This window comes from Etheostoma spectabile, chromosome 5, assembly GCF_008692095.1.
Source record: "Etheostoma spectabile isolate EspeVRDwgs_2016 chromosome 5, UIUC_Espe_1.0, whole genome shotgun sequence".
NCBI classification, from domain to species: domain Eukaryota; kingdom Metazoa; phylum Chordata; class Actinopteri; order Perciformes; family Percidae; genus Etheostoma; species Etheostoma spectabile.
In genome coordinates, this window is record NC_045737.1 from 12,060,925 (window position 1) to 12,076,869 (window position 15,945).

The 15,945-nt window shown below is 41.2% G+C and overlaps 1 protein-coding gene across 1 annotated transcript in view; it reads right to left on the reverse strand.

Annotated features, from left to right (window-relative positions):
- Nucleotides 1-2,882: 2,882 nt before the first annotated feature.
- The window catches only part of bco2l (beta-carotene 15, 15-dioxygenase 2, like), a 19,138-nt gene continuing 6,075 nt past the window's right edge, over nt 2,883-15,945 (reverse strand). The window contains exons 3-13 of the mRNA XM_032517023.1: nt 14,091-14,268; nt 11,651-11,862; nt 11,041-11,156; nt 10,782-10,884; nt 9,967-10,104; nt 7,795-7,955; nt 7,183-7,353; nt 6,602-6,739; nt 5,277-5,459; nt 4,995-5,105; nt 2,883-3,140 (exon numbers count right to left, since the gene is read on the reverse strand). Of these exons, the coding sequence (XP_032372914.1) occupies nt 3,024-3,140; nt 4,995-5,105; nt 5,277-5,459; nt 6,602-6,739; nt 7,183-7,353; nt 7,795-7,955; nt 9,967-10,104; nt 10,782-10,884; nt 11,041-11,156; nt 11,651-11,862; nt 14,091-14,268 (1,628 nt within the window). The 3' untranslated portion in view covers nt 2,883-3,023. The remainder of the gene's footprint in view (nt 3,141-4,994; nt 5,106-5,276; nt 5,460-6,601; nt 6,740-7,182; nt 7,354-7,794; nt 7,956-9,966; nt 10,105-10,781; nt 10,885-11,040; nt 11,157-11,650; nt 11,863-14,090; nt 14,269-15,945) is intronic.

Below are 15,945 nucleotides of genomic sequence, written 5' to 3' on the forward strand. Positions count from 1 at the left end.
CCTGCCTATGGTCCCCCAGTGGCTAGAAATGGCAATAGGAGTAAACCCAGCCCTGGGTATCCTGCTCTGCCTTTGAGAAAATGAAAGCTCAGATGGGCTGATCTGGAACCTTGCCCCTTATGAGGTCATGAGAGGAAAGGTTAAATTCCCTTTACTCCACCCAGAGAATTTGGCCCAACCCTGAGAGAGAGAGACATCATGGCTTTCATCATGGTTGGTCAAGGCAACACCCCCAGCCTCCACCGTACCCCCCCCCCCCCCCCCCCCCCTCTCTCCTTCTCAAAAGCTACAGACTCAGAAATGGCACATACTAAGTGGGACTGGCTCTAGTGGCTGGAATTCTGCACCAAGGATGAATTTTGGGAAAGAGACTTCAGATACAGTATTAGGGGACCACTAAGGTCTATATAAAAGAGACTTCAGATACAGTATTATGGGACCACTAAGGTCTATATAAAAAAAAATTTCAGATACAGTGTTAGGGGACCACTAAGGCCTATATAAAAGAGACTTCAGATACAGTATTATGGGACCACTAAGGTCTATATAAAAGAGATTTCAGATACAGTATTAGGGGACCACTCAGGTCTATATAAAAGATACTTCAGATACAGTATTAGGGACCACTAAGGTCTATATAAAAGAGACTTCAGATACAGTATTAGGGGACCACTAAGGCCTATATAAAAGAGACTTCAGATACCTATATAAAAGCATCCAAAGAACATCATGTCATGGGACCTTTAACCGGATAGTTCCGGCACTGCTGGATGTCCCTTACCTTCCGCTTTCTACGTGTTTATATTTTAACCTCAATTACTGATTTCGGGGAACAGGGGAAACCTGGATCGGTCGACAAAGGCGGGCCAGCTTGGTTCTTTCGGAGAATGATTGTAAAGATGTACAAAGAATATATTTACTGCATTAACTCTCTAACTGGGACATTTTGGGACTTACTGGTGGGGATTGTTGTGGACAAAATACATATGGGGATACACTGGTAAGAGCAAATGAGGTTTAACCATCCATCCATCCAGCTGGTTCCAATAGCTCACGTTACTGTAATGTGTGAACAGTTAATTTCATCTCATAGTTCATGTGGCATTTTCTTTTGCACGGTGCATATGCTCCACTAAAACAAGTTCCTATGTTTGACTTTTTTGCAGAGCCACACAACCCAGATGGGTTTCTTTTCCTCCTGGAATGTATCTGTGGTGTGGCCGGACCTTCTTCCACAGAGCTGTGGAGATAGGTCTGGCAATGCGAGACTGTGTGCTTGGCGATCTTTCCCAGGTGAATCCAACACATTTTGTGTTTAAAACTATCTAGAAAAACACATTGATTTAACTATTGATCCTCATGCTTAATGTCTCACCCAATAATACTTTCAATTAAAGGGGTGTTGATAAGCCTTTGCTTGGCCACACATTTGTGAAAAACTAAATTTAGTTTAAGATTTATGTGAGGGCAAAGGTCGCTGTATCTCTCTCTGCTGGTCATGCTCGCTGGAGAGATTACCAACCTGGGCGAGCACACACACACACACACGCACACGCACACGCACACGCGCACACACACACACGCACACACACACGGATTAAGCATGACTGATTCAATTACAAATTATGGGCTAATGAATGTGTATCTTGGGAGACCTGTACGGCATGCTTATTAGGAGACACAGCCCCAGTTGAGCAAGGAACACGTGTTGTTAATTCGCAGTATTAAATCAATTACATTAAATGAAAACCACGAACGGTAGATTGTAGCTCTATTCCATCCTGTTTTATTCAGTTCAGTGTAATAAGAGAAGCTAAAGATGAAACCTCTGCCTGTGTGTACTGTACGGTCATCAATTATTGACGGTTGGAACTTGCTGTTGCAAAATATCTTCAAAAAAGTCTCCACTGTAACTCTTGATTGAAAGTCTCTTTTGAAATATTAAAAAAGGCCACAAAAATACATGGGGCATGATATATTTGAGACCTCTGAGCTTTCACACAGCCAGTGGTATGTGTATCAGGTGCAGAGGCCAGAGTCAGCTCAAATCCATCTGTTCTGATCAATGCGAGAGGGAAAATAGCCGATGGAATAAGCATCCGTAAACTCAATTGTGGAGACGGTGGAGTGACAAGCGTAGCTGTACGCTTCTTTTAAATACTGGGTAGGGTCTGTGTTTTTTGACTCTGCATTATTCTGTTCAGCTGACAGTTAAATGGAACAACAAAACTGCTGTTGTCCCACACACATGCATATACTTTTTTGTTGTTGTTGTGTATAGTACGTTGACTTTGTTTTGGGTTGTTTTGAGCGAATACGACCGGCAGCACATATCTGATGTGACCTCTGCTAGACTCTCCGGAGACTTTCGACCAGTTGGATCCATTTGTTTTCCTGGCATTTCAGACATTGTCCATTTCTATCGCATTACTTTGACAGAAATTGAATTTACTCTGATGCATTTTTATGTATCCTAAGTGCTGTTCTGTTCTCACTGGGAGTATAGCGTTTCCAGTGGCGTGATGATGCAAAAACGCGGGAAAAAAAGGAGGGGAATGGGTTTTATTTCAATGTGTGTATTAACTGTAATGCTTTGTTTTGGGGGGTTTTCTTAGAAAATGGTTTCAACGTAAGCATTAGCCCTTCCAGGTAAGCACCATCCGTATGGGACTCATACATTGTCTAAAGGTTGTTTCAAAATCTTACAAGAGCATATAAGAACACTTAGAGGACAGACATTATCAGTGCGCTGTTGCCATGCTGGGCTTTCTGTCTGTTAGTCTCCAAAAGATTGCCATCTTTCTGACTGTAATGGCAGCACACAGTGGGGACATGCACTTATTCCTATCAAGGAGGCACAAACAACAAAAAAAGCATGAGTCTGCAGTTTTTCCCCAGCTCTTATTTCTTTCAGTTTTTTACAGGCAATGACATCAACAGAGATATTCTACACTGTGGGTAAAGTGGCTGGTTGCTGGTTCAATTTCATTAATTATCTGCAGAGCTGCAAACCGGGTCTGCCGCTAGCCCATCTCGTTAAACACGCCGTGGGTCCCGAACGGGATGGTGACCGGGACCTCCGCTCTTCCCAGCTCAGTGAAGGTCTTGGCATCCAGGACCAGTAGGAAAGTACTTTTCTCCTGGAAACAGGAGGGATGAAATAGTTTATATAAAGAAGAAGGCCACAGAAGACCCTGCTCACTAGAATAGTAATGAAAGTCCCAGACTGTGAGATTTATATGTATGACCAGGTCACACAAAACAGGCTGTTGTTGTGAACCATTCGAAAATATATATAGCCGGGGGCGGGCTGGGACAGAGATTCGGCCCTGGCAATTTCGTCCCATACTGGCCCAATTTCAGACGGGGATGTTATTTACTTTATATTTGCAAAACCAAGGCTCACATGAGATTCAGGCACAAGTAGCACGCGGCTCCTGCCCACCGCCTGCGTGACACGTACTTCTCAGACGCGGCTTGAAAACGCGTGCTTGCTAGAAATAGGACAGATATCTATTCTTTACACAACACACGTGTGTTGGAAGCGTAGAATACGAAAATATGTTTATATGTCATTTTGTTACGTCCCACAAGGGGAAATTACAATTTACACTTGTTTTTACACACAGGCCTGAATTACACCCATATGCTCAGTACCTATACATGCACTAAATGGAGAGTGAATATTTAATAAATGACATTTTGATGTTTGAAAGTCTCTAGGTATTGACATAAATGTAATAAAATACATTTTTATATAGATTTATAGATTTTCAAATATTGCACCTGTCAGTACAGAACAAAATATTGTGTAGCCTATATGGCCGTCAATACTGCCGGCGTTGTCTTTGCTGTTAAATCTGTCAAATCAGTATATGTTTATCTTTAACATGACGTATTCTACTGCTTGAGTGCAGTACACTTCCACAACTCTCTCCCCATATGTCATTTCATCAATGGGAAACAGACATGTGTAGAGACAGGGCTAGGGCATTTTAACCCAAACCCCAATCTTTTTTCTAATCCTTGTCTTTGTGGTGCCTGGACTTTCTTTCACCGCCGTTGGCGCATGACTGTGACCTTTTTGTTGCCTTAAAGGTGCTGTCGGTAGGATTGTGAAGATCTGGGATTTAGTCAAAGAATTAGAATATCAACAACTTCTCAGTCCCTCTCCCCCTTTCTGCTTAAGCCCAAATGGTCTCCTAAGCCCCTCCCCCCCACGAGAGAACGTGAATGTGTGTGCCTGAGCACGCAGTTAAACACCCCCCTACCGGCCTTGATTGGTGCATCTGAACAGGGAGCGTTGGATTTTTGGAATTCGCCCTACAGGCTGTAGGTGGTGCCAGAGGAGCCGGAATGTTTTTTATTTTTAAATGACATGCTTCATGTAGTACTACTCAAATATGGGGTCAGTTTCAGCAAATATGACAGACTACTGCATCTTTAACTCAACTGCAACGACCGCTGAACACACACAGTCACCTTTTAATCGGCTAAAATCACCTGCCTCTGAAACGGCCGGCATCTTGCAAGTTTGTTTTTTCCTCAGACAAAGTTACTAAGTTAGTAAACTTTTAAAATGTATCCGTTCATTCATTCATTTAAAGCTTCTTTTGACGCTGTTTTTACGCTTTGAAGAAAAAAAAATTCAGCTTATCGGGCTAACAATCTACAAATCTTATAAATAAATAAACAGAAATACAACTGTGAATAAAGTTCCTTGGACAATCTTTGTTGAAATATACAGTCATGCAACTGTTAAAGTGTGTATGTGATTTTGTAGCATTTTCAGAGAATGTGTTGCACAAACTAATAGACAAACTCTGCTTTGAAAACTGTGGATTTTGTATCTTTTTTCTTCATATTTAGCACTGTGTTACAATGCACCGATACAATCTAGTCAAATGAAGATTGTCACAATTCAAGTTACCGATGTCGTCTGCTGCTGCTCTTCGGATTGTTTTTGTGTTGTTTTGTAGTACTTGTTAACTCACTTCTCTGGGTGTGATGATAACTGACAAGACCACTCCATCATCTTCCTCGGTAGCTTTGGGCGACGCAACAAAGACAGGCTCAGACGGGTACAAGCCGGGATAACGCCACACCTAGGCAGGGAAGATTACATAAGCATCCGCTTCACTCAGAGCTGTTTCATGTTATAAAACCAACTCGCAGCCTCCTCGCCCTCAGTGATAGAGAAGCAGCAAGTAGAAATAACTCTGATGTCAACAGTTAGGATTGACTTTCTCCCTAAGAAGTATTTGATTGATAGAAACCTTAAGTTCCTTGGTGTGGACATCCATTTTGAGCAGGGAGTCAGCGAAGACGTGTCCAAAGCCACACGAGTAGAAGTAGCGGTACGGTCTGCCATTGTACTGGTCGTAGTTGATCTGAGGGAACTCAAGGCCGCCGTATTGTAGAAGCTCGTCGTCGTGAAGTTCCTCGTGGGTCATGAAAACCTGAAGGGGTCACCGGAGGAAGTGAGGATTCGATTTGCTGCGCAACTTTTACATTTTAGCCCAAAATGTACCCAGTTAATACACACCAGCAGACCTGATGTACTGTACACATTTGAAGGGTGGAATCAATACTGCATTACTCTCTAAAACACGTACAGTAAATGGACACCTGCACAAGATTCCAGGCATTAATTTCTAACTTGAATAAAGATAAATCCATTTATTTTAGTTTTACTTTGAAATATACAGTATATATATACCTTCAATTGCGGAAAAAAACAACAGTCATGTAATTGTGGTAGCCAGCAGCACTTGTATAGCTGTTCTTTAACTGTTACATGTACATATCACCACTCTCTCTAAGAACAGAGGACAGTGTCACTCAGGTAGTCATGGCAACTAAAACAATTTCTTTAAACGTTTCAGCTTCATTCTGCCATAAGCAAATGTTGGACAGCCACGAAGTTGACCGAAAATTGGCAACCAACTGGAAACCAGAGAACATTCAGTCAACTGCACTTACTGTGTGTGTGTGTGTGTGTGTGTGTGTGTGTGTGTGTGTGTGTGTGTGTGTGTGTGTGTGTGTGTGTGTGTGTGTGTGTGTGTGTGTGTGTGTGTGTGTGTGTGCTGTTAAATGACAATTATTCAGCCGCAAGGTGGGCTCCCATTTCAACATCATTGTTTTCTGCTGTAAGGCATGAAAGCACTATCTTGAAGTACCTTTAGTGTCTCATCGTGCTGGATAATTGCGTGTGGCAGTGAAATGGCTGTATTTGTCATAGGGTCCATATTTTACTTGATTCCAGGAAAACAAGATTGAGTGTAATGATTGACACTCACTTAATCTTTTATAAGTCTCACCTACTGCATCTTTAAATCAACTGCAAAGATGCTCAGTTAGTAAACCTCTGAAATATAACCAATGCGTTCATTCATTTAAAGCTTCTCTTAATGCTGTTTTGTATGCTTTGAAAACGTTTTGGGGGGCGCTTTTGACTCTCGCTTTACTGGTTAATAATCTAAAATCATGGCAATGTAAATAAACAGAAATACAACTGTGAATGTGTGTGTGAGTTTAATTGTAAGTGAGTGTAATGTTATGTGCATGTTACTTTGTATGCTCAATGACCGTTTAGTCCCACCTCTCTCGGTTTGGTCTTCTTTGCTGTGGCTGTATATTTATGCAGAGTGACAAGGTTTTGGTCCAAAGGAGTTTGTTGGTCCACAGTCAGGGGCAGGACATATCTCCTTGGGAGGTTTCTGCACAACGAGTTGTAAAACTGCCAAACAAAATCAGACAGACGTGAAAAACTGTGAGCGGGGCTCCTTTTGACTGAAAGGTGCAACTCAACCACAGGGACAATCCGACCCCAAAACAGAAACACTGACACAAAATACAAATAAAAAATGTATATGGCAGTTATATTTTTTTGGAGGAATCTTGATATTATTTGTCAGGTAATTTTATTTTTGTGGTAAGACTTCACCCCATTTAAAATGGCAGAGATTTCAAAAGCTTATTGCACACCCACGCACTCACTCACTCACATACACGTCTATTTTTCTGGTATGAATAATTCTACAGTTGAAATCGTTCAGTAAAAGCCAGATCTTCAATCTGAGCTGCTTACTGATGACAAACTAGTTAAACATTAGTATGCCAGGCACTCTTTGATTATGTGTTACATTCGTTATGATTCAGTGTCAAGCTGGATGCATTAACCTTGTCCATTTCCTCTCCCGGGCCTCTGCGGAGATTCTCCAATGTGAATTCTCCAATGACCTCACCATCGTCCCCACAGCACATGTCCATAACCAAAAACCCGTCCTCTTCAAAAGCATTGATCTGATGCATTGTGAACATGGGCGCTGCACAGTACTTCACCTCACTCTCCTGTTGAACCAGTCACAGCAAGCAATCAGGAACTTATTGATAAAATAACACAGCTTTATTAAGGCTTTTGTTACAAACGAGAAAGAGTTTCTGTGTTGGTTTTAACATTCAGGACCAAGCGCATTCCCTGGCACGGCTGTTACTGTGTTGTACCTTCACATTATGAAGGTTTGATATTGTATGCTTAATGGGTATGCGGTGTAATGAGATGAGAAAATTGAGAGTAACAATGTATGAGAAAAGGCTACACCATCAGAGTGTGACTTCGTCAAACTAAATAAGGAAAAAGCGCCGCCATGCATGAACAGATTAGCTCGCAGCTTTCCTTTTCTGTTGTGACTATATAGCAAACAGGTGTGTGTGTGTGTGTGTGTGTGTGTGTTTCCTACCTCGCACTTTTTATGTACTGTATGTCTGCTGCTGTGCAGTAAACTAACCCACCTTGCCAGTGTGGCGGTCGACCAAGTGGAAGATGGTTGCACACTGAGGATCCCAGGTCATGACTTTATGAAAGCTCTTTCCCTGGATTCTGTACAGCATGAACTTGAGCAGGTCCAGCTTGATCGGCTGCTCGATGAACACGATGTAGTTCTCCGACATGACTGGAGAGGGAGGGCACGCACAGGGCGAAATGTATGCATTAAAAAACAAACAAACAAAAACATGATTGACAGATTGTAATCATCAGATTTTTGTCATTTTCATAAATGATTGTAAAGCTGTGTCATGGTGGGATGACACATTTAAAAGTTCCATATCATGGTCTTTTTCAGGTGTTTACTTGTGATTTGGGTTTCTACTTGAACCCCAAAAAATATGTTTTTTTTGCCCCTAATACGTCTGTCTGAATATACATGTATTGACCCTCTTTCTTTTAGCCCCTGTCTCTTTAAGACCCCCTCCTGAAAAAGCCCAGTCTGCTATGATTGGTCAGCGTATTTGGGTCTTCCACATCTGTGCTCTTGGATTTTCTGCACCGTCATTGCAGCCGGGGAGTGACTGTTCGTAACGGCACTTTGTACCTATATATTGTATAGTTGTGACATCACAACAGTACAGAGGTCCTGACGGCTGTTTAAAGGCTCAGATTCTGAATAAAAGCAGTGTGCATCTCAAAGTGGATTGAGCGTTTTGAAACTTTAGAAGTATTATTATAGCACCTTGCCCTGCTTTGTAGTAAAAAGACATGGAAATCTCACTTTTTACAGTGTAACTCATCAGTGAAAACGCTGATTCTGTAGACTAGTTTCATGACACAGTCGCCCCACTGATATGCCTCGTGGATTTTTTCATTAACATATTTGAAATGGGTCATTCATGGGTCAATTATTGCAAAGCCATGTGACCTGGAAACACGATTTCAGGTGTGAACCAAATTTGGAAAATAAATGGTAGGGCATTATGTCTGTATGCAACCTGAAAATGAGTTTCCAAGTGGCTTGTTTAATTGGACCAGTAATGGAGGGTTTGCAACAAAAAAAAGAAAAAAGAAAAACGATCCCATGGGACTTCTGAATCCTTTTTGCAGAAGCACACTGCTACTCCATTTTTGTCCCATCACTTTGCAACCTAAATCTTTCTTGCCCCAGCCCCACCAAAATGATTGCGCTAGCGGATAAACACACGGGGGCTAAACCCGCCAATCTACTGTAGCTCTACTGCCAGGAGTAATTATGTGTTGCCTTGTATAACTGTACATTGCATGTGAGATTTCTTGGTGCCAGACAGTCTGGCAGAGCAAGGGTGGTCTGCAGGAAATATAGACTGAGATGTTATCAGGGAACTGGCGCGGTGCAACAACCACACGGAGCAACATTGTGTAAGATCGGGCAGAGCAACAGAGTTGTGCTTGCGTTAGCTGATTTACATCAGTTTAAAGCATCACTATCAGTGGTTTTGTCATAAATTGCTTGAAAATCAGCTGACTAGTAACGTCCAATCATGTTCATACAGGTGTGCTATGTGGCCAGTGTAACTAGTATTACTTCTCTTTTATTCCCCCTAATTCTTCAATAAAAATGAAGAAGAGTCTTCAAGGCTGTTACAGAAGAGTACAAATCCAGTTGGAAATATCGACCTGATCCTGGATTCTGACCTGAGTTTCAGTAGTTACATTAAATCAATAACACTACTGCCGAAATATCATAAGGATCAGGGACTTGTTGTCAAAGCTGATACATTCCATTTCTAGCGGCCTCAACTAATGCAATGTGCTGGTCCGTCTACAAAAATCAATAAGACAGAAACTACAGTCAAAAGTTGATTATCTGTCTTTTTTATCAATTTTAACAGACACATTGTTTAAGAGAAAGTGTGTGTTTTTGTGCGAGAGTCAATGGCAGAGCTAGTGAAAGCTGAGCAGAAAGACAAAAGAGCTGCGATTGTCCTAAAAGAAGCAGCGAGAGACTAGAATTCAAATTAGTAATTTAATAAGAGCAGAGGAAAAACTGAGACACTCTCTTTTAGTGAAGTATAGACTCACCCCGTCAGTTCAGGCATAATAACGGCATCTCTCATAGAACACATTACTGTAATTCCACCTCAGTATACAGCCAGCATGCAAGACTACTTACTGTAAACAATGGGTTTGTCATACTGTAGTGTGTGTCTCACCAAAGCTGTGAAAATAGGAAGGCTTCCTGGGTTCAGCTGCGCGGATGGAGCAGAGGACTTCGGCCCCATCCAGGTCTGCGGAGTCCTCCGTTGCTTTCTCCCCAGGAGGAGGCACACGAATGATGTTGTAGAAGAAACCTGAGGAGGCCCAAAAACAACTGGTGTTGTACAGTATTTGTTAGGATGGAATCCAATGGCAAATCCAGGATTTTCTATGTAGGGTGGCCCAGGATGGACAGTCATGAAAAGAAAGTCTGCTTAGAAATATAGAAATATTGGATAGGATAGAACAACACAATGTACCTCTTCTGAATAAAAACATCCCATTCATTATTAAATTTCACTTGTTTCCTTTTTAAACAAATTCTTTATCAGACTACAATAGACCTTTTCTATAGGCTCGGTCTGCCACTTTTTTTTTTCCTCTCTTTTTTTTTTTAAATTCCAGTGTTGCTTCAATGGTAGCAGAATTTATTATATTCACCATGGAAAGATTAATTGGTGGTCATGTGACAAGGGTTGGGAAGATTGGCACAACAGGCAGCCAAGTGACACTAATCCTAAACTACTGGAGTGGACGGAAGAGTGTGTGTGTGTGTGTGTGTGTGTGTGTGTGTGTGTGTGTGGGGGGGGGGGGGGGGGGGGCCCTGCACTTGGATAGATCAACGATATTAACATCAATACAGACGTATTTGGATGGAGCTCATAATGATATTTACATGAAAACAGACATATTTGGATGGAGCAGATGAGGACTATTACATAAAGAAAGACATTTTTGGTTATGTAGGAAGGCAGGTGGGAAGGAAGGTTACCGTTTCTCCCGTATGAGTTGCCCATGTTGTACGTGGCTCCTTCACGGTCATAGTGTGGGTGAGCTGTAGCCGAGTTGACAGCAATGTATTGACTCCAGTCCACCTTAAATGAACAGCAGCATCATCATTATCTTTGTCTCCCTCATTGTTCATTATCAACAATCCCCCCCCCCCCCCCCCCCCCCGTCTCCCTAGTCCGTACCCTCTGACCGTTCATCAAACTCAGCATTCAAAAGAGACTTTTATATTACTGACTCACCTTCTCCTTCGTCTCCAGGCTCTGTGGATCCACTCGTCTCATGTAGTTGGTTTCGGTGCTGACATAATAGTCCCCCTTGTACTTGACAAAGTTCACACTGGCGTTATCTGTGGTCTCTGTTCACACATACAGAAGTCAGGAACATTTTTTTTAAATGAAAGGTTTTTAACACTTGCATGAAAACTCATCGTTCGGACAGCTGAAAACTACTTTTTCCATCAATTTCTTCCTACTTAGTTTTTTTTAGAAGCGTTATGCTATGTTTCAGATTGATCTTTCCCTCACAGACTACTACACACACACTAAAACACATTATGATGTAAGACAGGCTGTCAATGGGCTCCAAAGCAATATACAGTACAGCACATACAGTCAAGGCTGCAGTCTGAGCATTGAAGAAGAAAAAAGAATCAGAAAATATAATTTTCTCTGACGATTTGTTTGACTTCTACTCTGTCTGTATTAATCTGGCACAGCCGCTTCATGCCAAAACTGAACTGAATAGTTTCTTTAATGATGCATTTGGCAGTGCAGGTGCTACTTTGCACTGAAGTGGATTACACATATCATCATCATCATCATATGCTACATGTAAGCAAGACACACATACTTGGAACCTGAAAGCGTGAAAAGAAGCGCGCGAAGATGTTCTTGCAGGGGTCAGGCATGGCTAATGTCCCAAACTCTGACACCACGATGCGGTTCTTCTCTGAATTGCTGACGTATGAGTCACTTCGCAGGAATCGGCTGTTGTAGGTGACGTTGCCGTCACAGATGTGGAACCGGTGCATCATGGCCATGCCGTCAAACCAGTGGGTGTATCTGAGAGAAAAAATATATATAAACAAGTAATTTGTCACCGGGGTAGTTGTGTAAAACGATAAAAGAACAAAGAAAGAACCATCATTTCTTCAGCGACATGCAGACGATTTTTTTTTTAGGATTTGGCAAGGGTCAAGGCTCAGTTTGGCTCAGTGTGTGACTGCTTAAACTAAAGGATTTTAAAGCTATAGTGTGCAACTATTTTATATTAATGGCCGTCCGGTACTTTCAAGCCATTGCCAAATAAGTTACGATAAGATATAAAACTTTATTGTCCCATAGTAAATTTGTCTTGGGCAAGAAGTGCTGACAACAGCTGCATACAAACACATACATGACAATATATAACAACAATGTACTTTAGGAGAAGAAAATGAATGGAGATTATCCCCTAGTTGAAAGGATATTGCACAGGCCCAGATATAGTAAAGTATTGCATGTGCCCCATTATGAAATAAATTAAATGGGCCAGAAAGTTGTTGATACAGAGCTAATTAAGTCTATCAGCTCCACAAAACTCTCTCCATATTTCTCAGTATGGCTACGTTTACATAATGCTGTGGTGTATGATGCACGAAAAGTGATGCGTTTTACATCAGGGTGGTGCGAGATCACGGAAGGCTTGTGTCATGTGGATGTTCCCGAGTGTACTGCAGCTTTAATATCTGTTGCCTGGTATGTCCAAACTGGATATTGTCAACAATCCTATTGTATTCATAGATGAACAGAGGCCGTCTCAAAACTATACTGTATAGTGTTGAAGGTGAGTCTGCTGACTCGTATTGTTCTGTAAATGCTTCAAGTGTTTGTTTGTTTTGTTTTTTCACTACATGCAACTACTAGGGGTGGGGGAAGAAATCAATACAGCATAGTATCGCAATACTTTCAGTGGCAATACTGTATCGATACACAGACGCCAAGTATCAATCTTTTATTATATACTTGTTGGTCAGTTTGTCTGCTTGACAATCCCATTATGCAGCAATAAAATTGAAGGGATATGAAAAAACAGACAAATGCATCTTTTTAAATAAAACAGATGCCGACAATGTTTCCTTTTGGGGATGTCATTTGAAATTGGGCAAAATCAGAAGTTGGTTCTAAATTGCAATATATCGCAGAATATTGCAATATGTTTAAAAATTGCTATAATATCGTATTGTGGCATAAGTATCGTGATGATATCGTATTGGGACGCGTCTGGTGATTCCCACCCCTAGTAACTACTGTTATAATCTTTTAAAGATATAGCGTTTCACATTTCTGCATTAAAATGTGTAATGTCTAAATGTCTACAACTATAAACTATTTTGTTTATTTATTTATTCTTTATCCCAAATGTCTCATCAATGTTCCCACCCAGATAAATCTGTCATTTTAAAGCATGACAATTGGCTTTATATACCCTATGACCCCTCCAGTCGCTTTTACCTCCGTCAAAACACGGGACACACCAGATGTTACACCAGAGGGTAATTGTAAAATCACAATGTCAAAAAGTATACTCACAATCTAAAGTCTGTGTTACGATTGAGCTACCTCCATGGAGACTGCTAGCGTCTGACAAAGGACTTATTGTACATTTAAAAGACAAATCTGTATTGTTTGACAATGCATATTTGTGTTATATGTCTCTTGACTGTTTTAGTTGTTATGTTAGAAGATCTGTCAATCAGTTTGGGCATGATAGGTTTCAATCCTGTTCTTGGAATATAATACAGTAACTGTTCTGTATCTTGTTTTTTTGTAAAGTGTCATGCTGATAAACTAACAAAGCTCTCTTGATGTACTGTAAGTACTCCGTTACAGTAAATACTGCAATATACAGACATTCAATATTGTATTACCTGCACTACTTGCAGTGTACAACGTACTTACTGTACAAGTTGTAATATACTTTTCATTGCAAAATGTGTATACTACATGAATTACCATGCTTTTTTTCTGTTACTACATGCCCTGGACACTGTTCTTGGATTTTTGAGGAAATGTCTAATGAATGCTCTTTAGTGTTTAGGTAGGTATAGGACTGGCTGTGTATGTGTGTATCTTATTTTTTATCATTTCGGTTTGATTTTGCCAGCAGAGTCAGGTGTTTTGTGAATTTAGTTTGAGAATTTTGTTTGGTGTTAACAGTTGCGAGAAAATGGGTAAGGGTTTCAAGAAATGTGTCTTAGCAATCGAGAAACACTGGAAGTGGTTTGTTTTCCATAGTATTATTCAAATACCTGTCATTCCCAAATTCAAACTTTCCAGGACCATTCCTCAGGAAGCTCCCATTGATCCAGGATGGAATGGTTCCTGTGATGGTGGTGGGGATGGGATCAGGGGTTTCCTCCGCAGAACGCACCAGAGGCTCGATGCTCTCCAGCCCTTTGGCCTGTGGACATCGCTGCCTGCTGGGTACTGAGGAGAGGAGAGGCAAAAACAAAGTCAAGAAAAGAAAATCCTAAATAAAATTTAAAAAACAACAACAAAACCAATCAAACTAATAGAAATGTGCTTTCCTAAATTTAAAATGAACCATCAACTCTCCGTCCACCCCCACAGAGCATAGATATCATACAAAAACTAGGTGACTGCCAGCTGGTCACGTGACAACGGCTACAGAGCTCCGTGCTACACAACGGTAGTTGCTAGCTGTTCAAGCCGCTACGGAGCTTCGTGAGGCTGGCTACAGACCTCCGCCACAGCTCGGTCTCTCCATCTGTATGCAACCTCATCCCATTAATGCATGTTACTAACTCGACTTCTTCCCTTTCCCCGGAGTCTTGTGCTCTCTCGCCCCTCCCCTCTCTCCCCCTATTGCTTCCTGCAGGTGTTTGTGGCTCTGGAGCTGTGGAGTCACCTGCTGCCTCCAGGTTCTTGCTCGACACCCTCTGCTACAATTCTCCACGTCTCTCTCTTTCTCTTTCGCTGTATGTCTCTCTCTCTCTCTCTTTTTCGCTGTACGTCTCTTTCTCCCACCCCCAACCGGTCGAGGCAGATGACCCCCCCCCCCCACACTGAAGCCATGTTATGTCAAAGTTTCTGCCTCTTAAAAGGAAGTTTTTCCTTGCCTCTGTCGCCTAGTGCTTGCTCTCGGTGGGAATTGTTGGGTTTCTGTAAATAACATCACAGCGTAAGGTCTAGACCTGCTCTTTTACAAACGGGTAAAAGAAAAAAACTGTAATGCCCAGTCATCACCCAAACCACTCCCTACACATTCTTGTACAGCAACAGTAAATATGGCACACACAGCAAAGAAAACCGTGAAAAATCATACAAATTACAGTGCTTTTCATAGCCTTTGGAATGTATTGTTCATGAGAATACGCTGAATAAAACACTCTCTCTCTCTCTGTCTCTCTCACACTCACACACACATCACCCCTTACATGCATAACGTTACACACCATTTATAGTTTAAGGGCTTTGAACGAGTGCGAACAAGAAAGTGATGTAAGTATTTATGTATCCTGCAATACAAAGTCAGCCGTTAATAGGGAAGGTCTTTACCAGCTTTATCTTTGCAATTCAGTTGAGCATAATCTAATTTTAAGATAAATGTGTTGTGTTATGAAGAAGCAATATGCTGCACTTTCACGCCTTCTTTCACACCTCCGGGGCTGTCTTTTAACCCCGTGGTGTTCATATTTATGTTGCACAGCCAATGTTCCCGGGTCTGGTGGACCCACCACATTATTAGGCTTTTAAATCTTTACAGACATAACGATTTATGTAAAAAAATAATTAACAGATGGTTACTTTAGCTCAATTAGCAATGATACGTAAATCATCTATGGTTCATATTTGCCATTTACCCCCGTGACATTGAATTTATGATCATTTTTGTTTTTGTGAGAAAACTAGGAAATTCAAATATAAAAAAAAAAGGTTAAAAGAAAATAGAAACAAGATTTTTGATCATTTTTGGTGCTTATTTCTTAGAACTTAATCAGGACAGGTCAAAGTGCTTGAAATGCAACAATTGTGTAACTTTGTATAATAATAATAATAATAACATAATAGCAGGTGCAGAAAGACGACATTCCCGCACACAGACACCTACACTCAGACACGCACACATACTGTACACACACA